General features: G+C 41.2%; 1 protein-coding gene across 1 annotated transcript; it reads left to right on the top strand.

The window, feature by feature from the left end:
* The first annotated feature begins 7,800 nt into the window (after positions 1–7,800).
* Positions 7,801–15,885, top strand: rgma (repulsive guidance molecule BMP co-receptor a). The gene is made up of 3 exons (XM_031562041.2): positions 7,801–8,972; positions 11,538–11,653; positions 14,976–15,885. Exons 1-3 carry the CDS (start codon positions 8,944–8,946, stop codon positions 15,566–15,568), a joined length of 738 nt encoding a protein of 245 aa, XP_031417901.1. The 5' UTR covers positions 7,801–8,943; the 3' UTR covers positions 15,569–15,885.
* Positions 15,886–15,896: the final 11 nt, after the last annotated feature.

Genomic DNA, 15,896 nt, shown 5'->3' on the forward strand with positions numbered 1-15,896 from the left:
CGTACACCACTTTTGGCTTTCAACACCATCTTCCAGCAGAAACCGGATTATTGTTGATCTGTTTTGGCTTACTGGAGCAAAAGTCATTATCAGTATTGGCAAAAGCCTATTTTGAGTCAAATCTCATCCACTTACACCTGACTGCCTGTCTATGTTTGTTGCAGCATGCTGCATGCACTGTTTGTTTGCCGCTTACGTTTGCCTAAGCAGGCTGTTTCTATGGTAACTCAGCTGAATAGGTGCACCGTGACTTGTCTCATCCCATTTCTGCTTTAATTGTGTCCTCACTTACTGATACGAATTGAGTCAGATACCACAAGTTTAGTAACTGATGCCTCCATCAAAAAATGCCTCCCTCTCTCCTCTCATTTCAAAGATGCTATTCTGTGATAGGATCAAACTAATATGAATGGATAGCCATCTCAGTTGTTGTGAGACCTAATAACTTTGCTGTCAGAGTGAAAATATATATTTTTTTTTTCAGACACTGTCTCCTTCTGAAAAGGCTCTGCTGGCAAATGTGGATATTAATTTCCTGTCCCTATACATAATGTAATCACGCCCTGAGATTGGCTTGTTTATTTTTTGTTTGTTAAATAACAAATGATGCATTACTTGGTTTCACATATTGTTCGACCTGTAAAAGCTTTCCAAATGAGCCCAGTTAGTTGTCATGGAGATAGATCTGTGAAGACCCATTCATAATGTGTGGCAATTGTTTAAAAAAAGCTGGTCTTAGTTTTACACTGTTTTGTTAGAAGAGATTTCAGTAACTTGTGTGTCCATAACCAGACAGATATGCTTTATTTTCATCATCTCTTGCTCCCAAGGACCACTGCCTTCATTGTGTTATCACTATGCTGTGTATCCTTGTAAATGTAAGACTAAATGGCAAATAACATCTCACTAACCAAAGTAGTCTAATTCAAATGATCAGACAAGTGAGCAGTTTAAACGCTAATGAGCAAATTTGAGTTTTACATGTACGGACTACAAACAGTTCTGTTTTTTTCTTCTCCAAAGAATACAACCTGACAAAACCCACTGTGGATGTTGTTACCAGTTACTTATATTCAAGTGTTTTGTTCAGACCATCTTTAAATGGCTTAAGAACAAATTATAATTGCAGCCCTGCCCTGTATTTTCCCTGGTGCAGCTGACTGTGAAGAATAAAGCCGTACATAAGATTCTCAGTGGACAAATAGGCACGCACTGAGAATATCTAACTCCATGAGTTTGAGAGAGAGAAAGACTGTGTGTTTATATCATGGGAGTTTCTCCACCGATAAGGCTTTCCACATTCACATTCGTCCCTTGATACACTTTGTTGCTGCCGATGTCTGATAGAGTCTGATGTTGATGTTGCCCCTAAGCATTAACCATGATTGCTTTGTTTTGTTAGCTACCAGTAGAGCAACCCTATTCCTCCTCACGATCAGCAGACAGAGATGAATCCAGCATTACATGTTCAAGGCCAATCAGCTTTTAGCATGTGTCCTTCTGGTGCGCTTGCATTTGCCTTAAAGGACACTGAGCTGTCTCAATCTGTGTTTTGTTTGTGTTTTATGTGTGCTCAGGGGGCTGTAAGTGAGAGGGGAAATTTCATGGTGGTGCAAATCAGCTTGGGTGGTATTAGCACACTGTGAAACTGAAAGGCAATAAAAGTTCAGAGAGGATACGTAATCTAATCAAACATAGGTTTGAGTTGTTGCTGACCTAATAAATTGTCTGTGTTTGTGTGTGTGTGTGTGTGTTTGTGTGTGTGTGTGTATGTGTGTGTGTGTGTGTGTGTGTGAGTGAGTGTATGTGGTTGTGTGTGTTTGTGGGCCTATTTCAGTATGCGTGTGTGTGCATACCTCAGTGCCATTCAAGTCTGTCTTGAGGCTAATGATATCATATTTAATTGCTATTTGGCTGTTCCTTAAAACGCCAACAAATCCTGCGTGCATCCAGTGCATGCACTATAATTATCTAAGGGTCTCTGTGTTGAAATAGTTTATGACTGCACATATTTGTGTATTTACCTGTTAGTGTTTATCATTTGTTTGTGTAATACAACCTAAGAGCATTTCCATATGGCAGGTTGTGTTTAAATATGCACTGGCTATGCCAAGTTTTGAGTAAATTATAATTTTTTGTCTTCAAAATCCCATAAGATTCTGCACATCCTCAATTGGTACCAAACTAACATAAAGAGCAAATATTTGATGTTACTCATTGTGACTAAGTATGTTGTACTTAACGGTGTATTGTAGTCTAAAATTGTGACTGAATTGCCTTGCTTTGGTACAATTTGACCAAGGTGGCTGTGTTTAAATACTGGTCCAAATCCAAGTCTTCTCTCATGCAAGCAGTTTCTCTTTGAGCTCATGTGGCTGACTGTCTGTTTAATCATCTGTGCAGCTGTTCCCTCTCCCCTGGTCTCAAGGCATGCACTGGTGAAGATATCGTAGATGCCGTAGAGCTTTGCCAAAAGTTGGTATGTTTTACCCACAAACGTAATAACTTACCACAAATGTAATAGTGTGTAATGTGTGTGTGTGTGTGTGTGTGTGTGTGTCTGTGTGTGTGTGTGTGTGTTTGTGTGTGTTTGTGTGTGTACACGTGTATACATGTGTGCACATGTGTATGCATGCATGAGATCCTCTTCACTACTATACTATTGTCTCACTGCATTGAGAGAAATGCATCTGTTCGGTTGGTGCATCTGTGTTTGGATCTCTCTTGGAGCATTTTCACAATCAGTAGTACAATATAACAACCTCCAATGTTCAGTGTGCTACAGGATCTATTTTACCCCATTTGAGAGGGCCTAGATTACCTGCTGTCAAGTTTGACACTATTCACTATTAAAACTATTATCACTATTAAAAATGTATTTTCAAACCAAAAAGGGGGATGAGATCAGAGATGGCACTTAATGTTGTCTTTTTAAAGACTGCAGTCGGAGGCAAAGGTGTTATTTACTATTTAGTTTGACAAAAAAAAAAAAACTAAAAACAAACAAAGACACAGAGGGCTCAGGCCTGCCAGTGTAACAGGAGTGGTTGCTCTCACTCTCGGGCTTTTGTTGTGTTGAAATAGATAGATGTAACGCCACAGCCAGTCTGGGTCATGACACTTTTATTATATGATCTTTGATTTTAAAAACAGAAAACGAACAAATATGTAGGGAGCCGGCCACACGCGCCACAGCTCCTCTGTCACGGGACAGCAGCAAGAGAGTAGAGCTAACAACACAAACTGCAGCAGAAGCAGGGTAGGGCTGCTACCTACCACAACCGTGGCTGTCTGTAATTAGGAAGACATAATAAAATAATTAAAATAACAGTAAGAAAAAGAATTCAAACACATTCAATTTGTGGCATACCTAATTTTAAGAAGAAAAAAAAAACACATCAGCCAGGGAGTGGGCCAGAGGCACCACAGGTCCTGCCAAACAAACCAGGCCAACCAAATTTAAAACTAATAATACCAAAAAATACATCTGTGATACCTACGATAATGGAGCTAATCCCTGCTCCTTCTCCGCCCTCCCCTCCTGCCACAAGTCCCCCCCTTCTTTTTCTATCTCTACCTGACCGGCTCCAAGCAGATGGGCCCCCCCCTTATGTGCTGAGGTTCTGCTTTAGGTTTCTTCCTGTTAACAGGGAGTTTTTCTTTGCCTCTGTCGGCATTGTGCTTGCTCTAAGGGGGCTCAGGCCCTGGGCTCTGTAAAACGCCTTAAGACAATAAAAAAAATGTGGTGCTATATAAATAAAATTGAATTGAATTGAATTAATCACTTGCAACCACATTAAGCAACAACAAGCTACACCATCACGCTAGCTAATTAGCCTTATTACACCAGCAGACGCTCAAGCATACTGCTGCGTGGGAAACTACCAATCTGCAGTAAACATTGAAAGAAATACATCAGAGTAAAAATTCACCTGTGCACCACGTTCACAACATGATACAGGGTGATATACAATATTAGAACTAAGTCAAACATGTATAAATGAAGACGTAAAACAGAAGAAATAAACATTTTTAATTAGACACAACCTTCCTCTGTCCTGTATTTCCAGTAGCAGAAGAGGCAGAGGTTGGGGTAAGGTTACAAGTTAAAGTCTAGTGTGGAAATAACTCACTACACCCTTACTACTGTACCCCAGATCTGCATAGGTGTGGGAAAATAAACAAACATGCAAAATTCACCACCCCACAAATGTAATAACTTCCGGCAAATGTAATAATGTTGTGGGAAATTAGTTACTACATTTATGGTAAGCAACTATTATTATTGTGGGATGTTTTGGGGATAATAATTATTAAAAAGTGCAGATTTGTATTAAGTTTATGGTGAATTACGTTTGTAGGAAGTTATTAGGTAATTGGGTGTAACACTGGTGTTTTCTGACACTTGGGGCAAGGCCCATCATGTATCAATGGCACAAGGTCATACCAAGTAAAGTTCCTTGACAGTCAAAATGCAAAAGAAATGACAACATTGTGATTGCCAGTATTTTCTCTCTCTCTCTCTCTCTATATATATATAGATAACTCTCTTCATCTCTTTCTTATTTGCATGCTGTTGTGTTTCTGTTTAATTGCAATCACTTGTCTTCTGTTTAGTGGATTATAGTCATGCATAATTCATCGGGCCCAGTGGAGAGGGGTTTGCGTTGAGGAGAACAGTGTTGGAAAGCGGCAGATAACCAAGGTTCTCCCAGCTGGCATCCCAGTCACAGGTGGGGGAGTCCCTCTCAGATGGTGTGGGCACATAATCGTCTGGAGTCTGTCTTGAGGGCGGAAAGAAACCGCCTTGGGTCTATTCCTATATAGTTAGTGTGTGTTAACTTGCTGAATCACTTTGATATCTGTTATTCCAGGTTGCAGGAAATTCCAGACTCTCAAGGTTATAGTCGTCATAAGGTTATGTTGTCACATAATTCAGTGTCTGAAGAGTTCATATGCAGCGCATGAATTGTGCCTCCTGCTTTCAAAGTAACGAAGACTGCATTCCTGATCTATGTCTCTGGCTAAGAAGACATGCATCACGGGTCTAACATGTTACCGTTCTCTTGGTCGCAGTGTTAATATGTGACATTGGCATCACAGGCCATGAAGTATTCTCTGCTTATGATGTTTTTGCTCTCCTACTGGTGTCCGTATGACAGCAGAGGTCTTAAAACCGAATCTGTTTCTGTACGTGCAGGGAAATAGTAAATTACTTTCTAGCCTTAAAGCCACAGCGATTCAACACTGAGAGACCAACGAGTGTTGGGAATCTATTAGGCACAAAGTATTTTACACACAAATCATATCCTGGAATACCCCTAAAGCACACAAAGAAAACAAAAACAATTCAAAGCAGGCTTTGCGAATAAACAAACCTGAATCCACTGGTTTCTGTCAGGATGAGATTAATGCAGAGTAATAACAGCTAACAGATGAAAAGGATATTGTGTGTGAGAGACCATGTTTATGGCAATAAACATGTTGTTTTGCATTCAGTGACATTTTGATGGTGGACTCATTGTGTTCAAACTAAGAACCAGCGTTCACAGTGTACTTGTTCTCAGCTGTCTGTGGGTTTTTAACACCAAACAAGTAAATTCATCGTATTCTGCAGACCCTCATGACCTGCTGGAAAAGTGTTTATTTTCCTCTTGGTGGTTCATTCTGTATCTCTTTTGAGATTTCACTAAATCAATTTGTATTCCACATGCTTTTGATGGAGGCAATTTTACATTTATAAATTATTGATGAAAAAAAAAATCATTGTTCAGAAAATGAGACAGAAGAATTCCATTTTGTCATAGTTGCCTGCAGATGTTTTTGGTCATAAATTAATTTCATGACTCTACTCTGTCTTGCGAATATCTTTTAAATTCTACTCAGTGACAGTTTTCAATCATTCTGGCAGCTCATGAGAATCTGCCTCGCTTTTGTCTTTTAAAGGACTTGATTATAATGGGGCTATGGTCAAGTTGTCATGGTTACAGGGTGAGACCCTTTTTTCTGTTGCCAAAAGCTCTCTCTGTCCTTGCCTATGTAGAGGGCAATGGACAGATGAAACCAGCTCACAAAGGCTTACTATCACTCATAAAAATATCCTGCTCTGTCTCTTGACACTATCAATTAATTCATGATTTCAGACTTTTCAAGTAACTGTGATCTGTGTCCCCAGATCCAGATGAGTGACAGGCTATCTCTACAAATATGAAACACACACAAGAGGAAGAGAGATGATTACTGGTTATTAGTATACACATAGGTTTGAAAATGTCATGAAACTGATCGCCCCCCTCTCCAACAAGTACTCAATATTCTCTATGAGCTTTAATCATATTCTGTTTCTGTAATATGCTGATGTGTAATAGGAAGGTGGGAATTGGTGTGTTGATGAAGATATAGAAGATGTACAGAGGAAAGGGTTTTTTGTGTGCCTTTTTCTTGAGGTCATCTGCTAAGTTGGCACAGAAAGTTCTCCATCCTCCAAATCTTCTCATTAGCCAGACAATAAGCACAACGAGGGCTGTCTGAATGCCAAACGGTTCAGTAATAACTACCTTTGGAAGAAATTAATGGACTTTGGTAGCTTTAATCTATTCTTGTCATTCACTTTGTGACCCTTTGATTAAAATAACTTCCACTAACAAGGTGATACCTGAGATGCTGTACCTTTTCTAAATGTCATACATGAAGCTTATAATAGCTTCATAGAGATATAACGAAGATAAGATGGCGACGGCATTATTTAATTATCTGAGCCGCTGGTTCAAGAGTATACAATGGACATACTGATAGACACACTCAGTAATGCTGATAATGCCCAATCTCTCTCAATGGGGAAACGGCCGACTTAGCCACTTGGCTTATCTACCCAATTACACTTAACGCAAAAAAAATGAGATAAAGCCTCCTTTGATCACTCATGCACCATTGACCCGTGTGTTTCCTCAGAAAGTAATTTGTGTCTCGCCGTAGTCTGGCCCTGCCATACACATTCATAAAATAAACATCATTCGGGAAGTTGACCTGTCGACTTGAGGCCACTGAAGACCTGAGCCTTTTCTGGAACCAAATTGGAATTACTGTTTTGTGACAGTGTTTCAGCCTCCACAAATCCAATTTTAACCATCTACCTCTATTACCCTTGGTTAGGGCTTTTGTACAGGATTAGACCTTACAGGACGTGCATAATGAGTGAAATGAAACATAATGAGATTCTAACTGTCAGTGTCAGTAGGGGCAAATTATAGAAAATCACAGGGAAATTAAATGTGGCTCACTTTGTAGTCATAGTTATTACATGGCTGATTGCCTGGTTGTGTCTGTTTTGTGTCTTAAAAGCATTGTGTTCTTCATATTGGCTACTCATTTGGTACCTGCAGCAAAAACACTAACTCACACACACATGCACACACACACACACACACACACACACACACACACACACACACACACACACACACACACACACACACACACATCCAAATATCCAAGGAATAGGATATATGCCAACTGGAAAAGAAGAGAGAAACAAACACGTCATGGGGTCATCCTGAATTGAACTGAATTGCTGGGAACACACACACACATCCGGCATTGTCTTCACACTTGAGTGACAATGTAAATGTAAAAATGTTAGATGCACTGCCCTGTCCATACTGTCATTTGCTTAGAGCAGTAACATTACCAAGCTGTGCTCAACATTAACTTACATGTTCAGTGTTTAGTGAAGTGAAGTTTATGGACGTGACTATGGCAAACCTGTGGATAATGTAAAATATGTATGTATGTATGTATGTATGTATGTATGTCTGTGATAACTAACAGCATATGGGAGCAGTATATTCAGATAAATGGGACACAGAATATCCATTTAGTTTAACCTACTCATCAACTATCTGCACAAGGCGTTGGTTTGATGATATTTCAACACTGCATCAGTTCCGTATTATATATGATACCAGTACTGGATTTTAGATCAATTCGTTCCAACTGTCAGCAAGTTTCAATTAACTATGCTACTTGCACTCTGTGTATGGCGACCTGTACATATGATCTGCAATTAGGCCTACGCTCAATTAATTTGTCAAGAACCGAGATCCATATCTAAACCTTCAAGTCCGTATAAAATACCATTTCATCATAAGTAGCCTAAACAAGAGCTGCAGGGAGCATCTTTAAGGTACGATTCAAACTGCCATTGTCAACATTAACACCCGATTGTTTCACCAAAAAACATCACTTTAAATACAGATGCATTATAATTGCTGTGTCCGGCGCTTGAAAATGATACCCCCTACAAATGTTCGAGTCGATTCTGTGATGCGACGTGTGGCGTTCTGGGAGAGCAGAGGCGTCCCGCAGTGCTGATCATTGTGTCTCTCTCACTTTCTAACGAGCCATTTCACAACACTGAGGAGAGGAAAACAGCTAGCGCTATCAGCAGCCGCACATGTGGAGTGGCTGCGTTCCGAACACTCTTCCTTCGGAAGTCTGAGGCAAAACGAAGGAATACAAGCACAAACATGAAGAAACCTGGCTCTTTCCAGAAACTATTGCTCCGGCGCATTGTGTTTTTTCCAAAAAATAATTAGGCTTGTTCACGCGTGAAACGGACAAATTTGATTCAACGAGGCGGGAGAAGTGAAATACCTCCACACCACACAACATCGGGAAATATCAGAGACTTGACGAGGGCTGTTGTGCATCACAACTACCGACAACTTATCCTGTAAAAAATCTCTTTCATTTTATGCGCTTTATCGGGAATAACAATACGGGAGAAAATGCATTGGAAGCAGCGATATTATCTGCCAAGTTAAGCAACGGGGTTGACACTAAAATCTGGATTATTGGCGATACTCTTTTAGGCGAACATAGGATACGGGCTTCCTCTCACCGTAAGCTTTACCTCGGTCCCGTGGCCAGACGTAGTGCCGGTCGATGGTGAGGGGATCCATGCCGTCTCAAAGGTTAGTAGCCACCAGTGTCGGGTGTTTGATATAGCCCTTTGGTGTTTTTTTTTTTTTTTAATTGTCGACGAATAGCCGCCTGATTTGATGGAGTCCCGATAGCAAATTTGAACAATTTAGGATAAGCGAACCAGTAGGCCTACCTAGTGATTCAGTAGTTGCATTTCACATTGAGTGAAGTAACTTTAGGTGTAACGATATGATATAGTTCATTGGGGTTATCAGTCTATAATGTAAATTGTTCATGCTTGCTATTTATTTCTATGTGACAATTTCTGTTTTGTGCGGTTTCTGAAACGTCCTTTATTTCTTCTTCGTTCCTTTCTTTCATTCTTTTGTAACATGCATCATTAGTCTCCTTTCACTACAAATAAGCCAAAAATGTAGTATTTTAATTTCCAAACAACTAATATCCTAGCCAGTTCCAGACTATTACTTATTCGTCTTCCAAGGCCAATATTGGAGTGTTTGGGAGGCGCATGACTTAGAGAAATAGCCAAGGTGCTTATAACCACGGTTTTTTTCTAGACTTAAATGGCATGTTGTCATATGTCGGTCATATTACAGATATACTTCTCACCGTTCATTTTAAATGGGGCATGCTGTAGACCCCATATCAGTAAAATGTCAAAATAATACAGTTGGCCAACATTGAACATAGGCTACTGTCAGGCAAATACAAATAGGCTACAATACACACGCATATAGCCTATCTAAAGCTGTATGTACTTGATAGTATACTATCTGCCTTTCTGAAGGGGGTGAATGTGAAACTTACACTGTGTCTCAGCTGTTAGGGTCAGTTATTAGGCAGGAATGCGTACAGTGCTCTGCTGGTTTCAGCTACAGCGGTAGTGCAAGCGCCATCTATTGGGAGTAGGTGCGGAAGTACAAAAGATGTCTGCTCTCAAGTTATCATTGGTTGGATTGGTCTGTATGTATGGACATTACCTTACATTTTCATAACTGAGACAAAGATGCGCTGTTTGTCGTTTATGCCGCAAAGTTGACTATATAGGCCCTGCGATAAATGCCTTTTGTCCTTTTAGTTAAAAAATTCAACACTTTTAAAAGATTAGAGGTTGAAGGGGTAGGCTATATACAGAACCATGTTTATTTTCATTCACTTAATATATCTTAAGTTATCAAATACATTGGATGAACTGTCCTGATGATGCCCAAGTCATGCAACCACAGAACTATTCAACATGTTCGCTCAAACCTCTATTTCACACAGCAACACATAACTTGTCATGGTTTCACAGCATTAACCCTATTCAGAAATCATTATGATCTGTTTAAATTAAAGGCAAGTCCACGGTTAGTGTGAAAGGCTGTTGATATTTTAGATTAAAAAAAAACAATCAAATTACACTCATTCCCTCCGTGCTCCTGAAGCAACATGTTGATTGGCTGGTACATATGGCTTGAGTTCGGGGCAACTTTTTGGGCCAGGACTGTGGACTGAGTGCACAAACGGACAGCAGAGGACTGTACAGAGCAATTTGCTGAAAAAAAAATTGGATTAGAATCACAGAACTACCTTTAACAGTGATATTAAAATCAGAATATCAGGACTTGTCAGAACAGAATACCCCTTGAGTTTAAGGTAAATCATAGAGTGTGGAAATTGCGACCCTTTACAGTTGAGCCATATTACATGTGTTGTTTAACCCCTCCTTTAACAGCAAACATGTCATGAAAAGAGTAAGGCTTCATAACAGCCAACATATCGGTAGGGCCTGATTCTAAATATGTTTCTTATTAGGCTAATATAAAATATGACAGTTGCTGTTGCTGACACCAACCCACACTAGGTCTACACCATGACTGAGAAATGTCAACGTCTTCAAAGGCCTGAGTTTGATGTGTCAAACCTCTTGGTCATTAAACCAGGGTCTGAATGTGTCATACAGAGCTCATTCTGTGTCCTGAATACTCTTTTCTTGTCATTCCCCCAAACATCTTGATGATCCATAAATCTATGGTCAAACTGTCCTTTGTAGTGTCCCTTTTTACATGATTTCCAAACAATACTGTTACATTTTCTATTGACTAGAAAGAAGAAAGAAATAAAAGAAACGCCTTCTCATTACTAGCTAGCAACATATTCATCGTCTATTTCCTGTGTTTCAGAGTGTATGTTTGCTGTGTAGCTTATCAAGCTAAAAAAGTTATCCGATAACACTCTACAGTAGGGATTCAACGTGACCCAATGTGGGCTATGGTGAACAATTTTGCGAGGCAGGGGTGTAATTTGAAGCTGAAGGGGGTTGAGGGGTGGATCTAAGTCTTCTTATTGGTGCAGTTCCTGGAGTAGGCTGCCCTCTCTTGACACCCCTGAAAGAAGATCGATGTTTTTTTTCTTTAGTGTTTGTTAAGGAATTCCAAGACTCGTAGAGTTGTATGAACCTCAACGGGTGTTTGGCGCTTGCTTGAAAAAGTCTTTTGCAAACAATCAACGGAATGATTTCAACCCGAATTAGTTTTCTAGCGATCTTAAAGGAATTCTACGTCAGAAGTAACTCGCTCTTTCTTTTCCCCTCGCCGTGCTGACTTGACCAGGGAGAGGAGAGGAGCGCTGTCCCGTGCTGGATGGATGGTTATGGGGAAAGGAGCAGGACCTTCGGCGCTACAAGTCGGCAAGATCCTCGCTGTATTTCTTTATATCTTTCCTGCAGGTGAGTCCTTGAACTTTAACTTCTTATCACACAACAGTCATGTTTAGATTACTTGAGATTATATTTACCCAAAAGTGTCTCCTTTGAATGGATTGAGGAAGATGGTGAACAGGCTGTAACAAATTAACTACATGTAACAACAAATTCGTCAGCTAGGAAAAAAACAACTTAAGAAACGGCTGCGCAAAGTTAACTTTTTGTAACCTGCTTGCAATTGCAAAACTCTCCTCCTAATTCTCCTTTTGCATTAGTATTACTTTCTAATGTTGGGCAAAATCAGAGTAAAATATCTATTGAAAGCCTGCAGCAATTGTGTATCTGAATATGATGTGCTCGTTTCCGGGGAGCCAGTGACTGAAACCTGTTGGAAATGCGTGGATTTTGGTGTATATAAAATGTTAGCTGTTGAATCGATTGTCTTATGTACGGGCATAGTCGTAATGTGTCAGAAATTTATTTTTCGTCCACTTAAACCCACTTCAAAATGTATTTGTCTTCGCGTTTCCCAGTCACGCACATTCTCCCATGGCTCGCCTCAGCCGCATACATTCCTCTCAAGCCCCCAGGTACTGTTTAGTTTGGGGGAGGGGGTTCTATCCAGATCCCCAACTTGGCTTCCCTAGATGTAACGTTATGGTCCTACCTTGTGTCTTAAAGGAATAGACTGTGTGCATAAAACTTTAATTAATAGACAAACAAATGCGTTGTAAATTGTTTCATAGATTGTCTCGGAGTTATGGCTAGGCCTGCTTAACAATGCCTTAACCTTGCCTACATCAATATTCTTTACCCGTCATATACGTATACAAATACACTCAATCGTGCCAGGAGCATTTTAAGCTATGAACGATAGACCCACTATGGCCATGAGACCGCCTCCAAGACCATTTAACACCTCGACGAAGCTTATCTTTTTTTCTTTCAAGTCATTTAACGTCAAACAAAAAGATATCATGAAAGTGATAGAGTTGCTGACAGTCCATTTCATATTGAGATTAGTTTATTGGATTTTATCAGATTGGTGATAAATGCCTTTTGTTGTGGGGAGGCGGGAGAGGTGTGGATGGGGGTTGCATACTGAGGCGCGCGGGGAGGGGGACGGTGATGGTGTCAGCTGATTGTGTGGATTTTGGGTTTCACAAATTGGCCTATTTAACTACAGGCATACGATACAACCACATTTTGAAACAGTTTGAAAGCAATTAATCTTGTTCTGTGTAATACAGGACAAAGATATGTTGGTTATATTTTTATAACAATACTACCACATGGCCACTTGTCTTCATTACAACATCGTAAGCATGCTTACCTTGCTCACACATATACACGTGCATGCACACACACACCCACACACAGGCAACCAACCAAATAGACAGACTATTCTACAAACATACTATAATACTTGAATTACTCCTTCATGAGTTTTCTCTCATACGTTAGCCTTTAGCTTGTGCCAAACAAGAAAGATTTTAATTTCAGCTCATGTAATCTAAGCCCTGTGGAATGCCTGTTCTAAATCTAATTTAGCCTTTGATTAGTGGCCTATTCGCAGTGGACAGGTGGATATCTTATACCCAGTCTGACCTGTGGAATACCAGGAGCTACCTTCTGTTCCGCCCTCTGGACGGAGAGCCAGTTTCTCCTTGGAGATCCTGTTTCTTTAAGAGAGCACCCTTCACACACACACACACACACACACACACACACACACACACATGAACCCACCCTCCCTCCTGCATGGGCGATGAAACTCAACCTAATCCTTTTACACAGGCCTAATTTATGACTCTGCTGGTCTCCTCTCAATGGCAAATTACATTGTCTTCATTCAGAGCTTTAAGACCTCCCCTCTCCCCCACATCCACAACACACACGCATGCATACACACACACACAAACACCTTCACTAATGCAAACTCAAATTCATGCCCCCTTCTGTTTCACTAAGAAGTGAATTCCTCAGGAGGTGCCTTTTTGCCCATTTTCAGGGGTGGGGGGTGATGGCTCTTGCTGAGTTGCTCTCAAAAGGCTGCTTAGACTGCCAATGCCACAACTCCCTTGGTGTCAAAATGTGTTAATTCGCACTAAATGCTTAACTAGCATATGTCCCTTTGCAGTGGGGCCATTTGCATGTTCCCTTTCCGTTTGTCCCTGTGTCAATCTCTAAAATTAGCTTTGTTTGTTTGTGTAGAGTATTAGCCCCCATGATAAACGATACCCTAATTCACAACAATCTCCGCGTTGATCATATCCTGTGGGCCTGCTACAGAGGCCACGATTTCTGTTTTTATAGCCTTGCCGTTTTCCCTGTGAGGTAATCAGGTTTAAAAAGCCTGCTGGAGCTTCATCACTCTGTAATGGTGCCAGTTCAGATTCTTATTAGGTTAGCTCAATAGCTTTCAAGTGTTGATATAGAGTATTCGTTTTCTTATTGGGTATAATATCTTGAAATAGAGTATTCATTTTCTTATTGTGTATAATGAGTTTTGGGATATGCTTTCGTGTTGTGGCAAAACAAAAGTGGTCGACAGATAATGAACCAAGACGTCATGTTGGAGATGTTTTTGTAAAAAAAAAGCCTTGTATACATTTTCTGGCTTGTGTGTGTGTGTGTGTGTGTGTGTGTGTGTGTGTGTGTGTTGGGTGGAGTTATACGACTCCCTTTTGGAGTTGATAGAGTTGCATGAAATTTCTGAGCAGGATTGATTTTTAATGAAGTGCACTCACACATGATGGAAGCTGGCAAGTCTCAGCCTCTTGGAGCCGCATTTATTTGGAGGAATGTTGGTTTCATTACATGTGACCATGCAGTTGCTCAGTGGAAATAAATACTCAATTTGCCAAGAGACCCTTTGGGGAAAGACAGAGAGTAAAGGAGATGTGGCATGATTTAAAAACAGTTTCTGAAAGCTCATGCACATGTTCATGAGCAGCTGTCGAGATTTATGTTGGCAGTGACGTTATTCACATATGAAACAGTACACATATTTAATGAAAACACAGGCCATTACACAAATCATGGAATGCTTGTATTTTAAGTAAGCACTATTATTCTTTACTCTGAAAAGGGAGGGAAGGGGAATCAAAATCTGTGTTTTTAAGATGGTTGATAAAACCTTCAAACTGACGACTGCACCTGGGCCTGAACATTTTTCTGCAGTTTGTATTTCTTTTTATTTAATTGATACCCAATAATATTTTCAATCTTTGGTCTCAACAAGGGACCCCTCAAATTATTGTTTCTGCCATAAATAATGCACAGTTGTAAAGTTCTCTTCTAGAGTTTCTCTGTGGCTCATGTTTCTGTCTGTTTCCCCCGGCAGTGAGCCTGCAGTGTAAGATCCTCAAGTGCAACTCGGAATTCTGGGCTGCCACGACCGGTTCGGAGCCTGAGGCGGATGTGGAGTTCTGCACGGCGCTGCGGGCTTACAGCAGCTGCGTCCGCCGGACCGCCCGGACCTGCCGCGGTGACCTGGCCTTCCACCTGGCCCAGCATGGCATCGAAGACCTGATGACTCAGCACAACTGTTCCAAGGAGGGCCCCACATCCTCCCCCCGCGTCCCACTCCCGGCGCCCCCTCACCAGCCGCAGCCGCAGCCCCAGCCGGACGTAAACTCGGACGGGCCGGAGGTGTGCCACTACGAGCGCAGCCTGCCGCGCCACTCGTCACCCCCCAACTACACCCACTGCGGCTTCTTTGGGGACCCGCACCTGCGGACGTTCACAGACGACTTCCAGACGTGTAAGGTGGAGGGCGCCTGGCCGCTCATCCACAACAAGTACCTGTCGGTGCAGGTGACCAACACACCTGTCATTCCCGGCTCCTCCGCCACCGCCACCAGTAAGGTGAGAACGAGTCCCTTTTGTTCCTCTCTCCTCCCTTTTCAGCTCTCAGGCTTTTGTGTCGCTTGTTAAGAACATATAATAAAGAATAGTGTACATTTTCCCTGGAGCCAGAGCGTGTAGAGATCTAAAGGCTGGTGTTGCACTTAGCATTGTATTGGGATTTTTTGGCAGGTATTGGGTTAATGAAGTCTCAGCAGCTAGAGCACGCAGTGGAGGAGGGGAGGGAGGACTGTGAGTTTGGACTCTGGTTAATATTTGGATGGCCTCCATGGCCGATGAAGACGTGATAAACAGAGCAATTGATGATGCTGCGATAAGCCTAGCTTTTTTTTCCAGCTGTGGGAATGCCAGTATCAAAACAGCAGTAATAAGTCAGAATGTTACCAGGCTCCAACCT

This window comes from Clupea harengus, chromosome 3 (genome assembly GCF_900700415.2).
Source record: "Clupea harengus chromosome 3, Ch_v2.0.2, whole genome shotgun sequence".
NCBI lineage: Eukaryota > Metazoa > Chordata > Actinopteri > Clupeiformes > Clupeidae > Clupea > Clupea harengus.

Bases quoted from the DNA above. Each gene is read 5' to 3' on its own strand.
- rgma (XM_031562041.2), top strand. From the start codon at position 8,944: ATGGTGAGGGGATCCATGCCGTCTCAAAG. The intron at 8,973-11,537 runs GTTAGTAGCCAC...TGACTTGACCAG, and splicing joins GGATCCATGCCGTCTCAAAG to GGAGAGGAGAGGAGCGCTGT. The intron at 11,654-14,975 runs GTGAGTCCTTGA...TTCCCCCGGCAG, and splicing joins TCTTTATATCTTTCCTGCAG to TGAGCCTGCAGTGTAAGATC.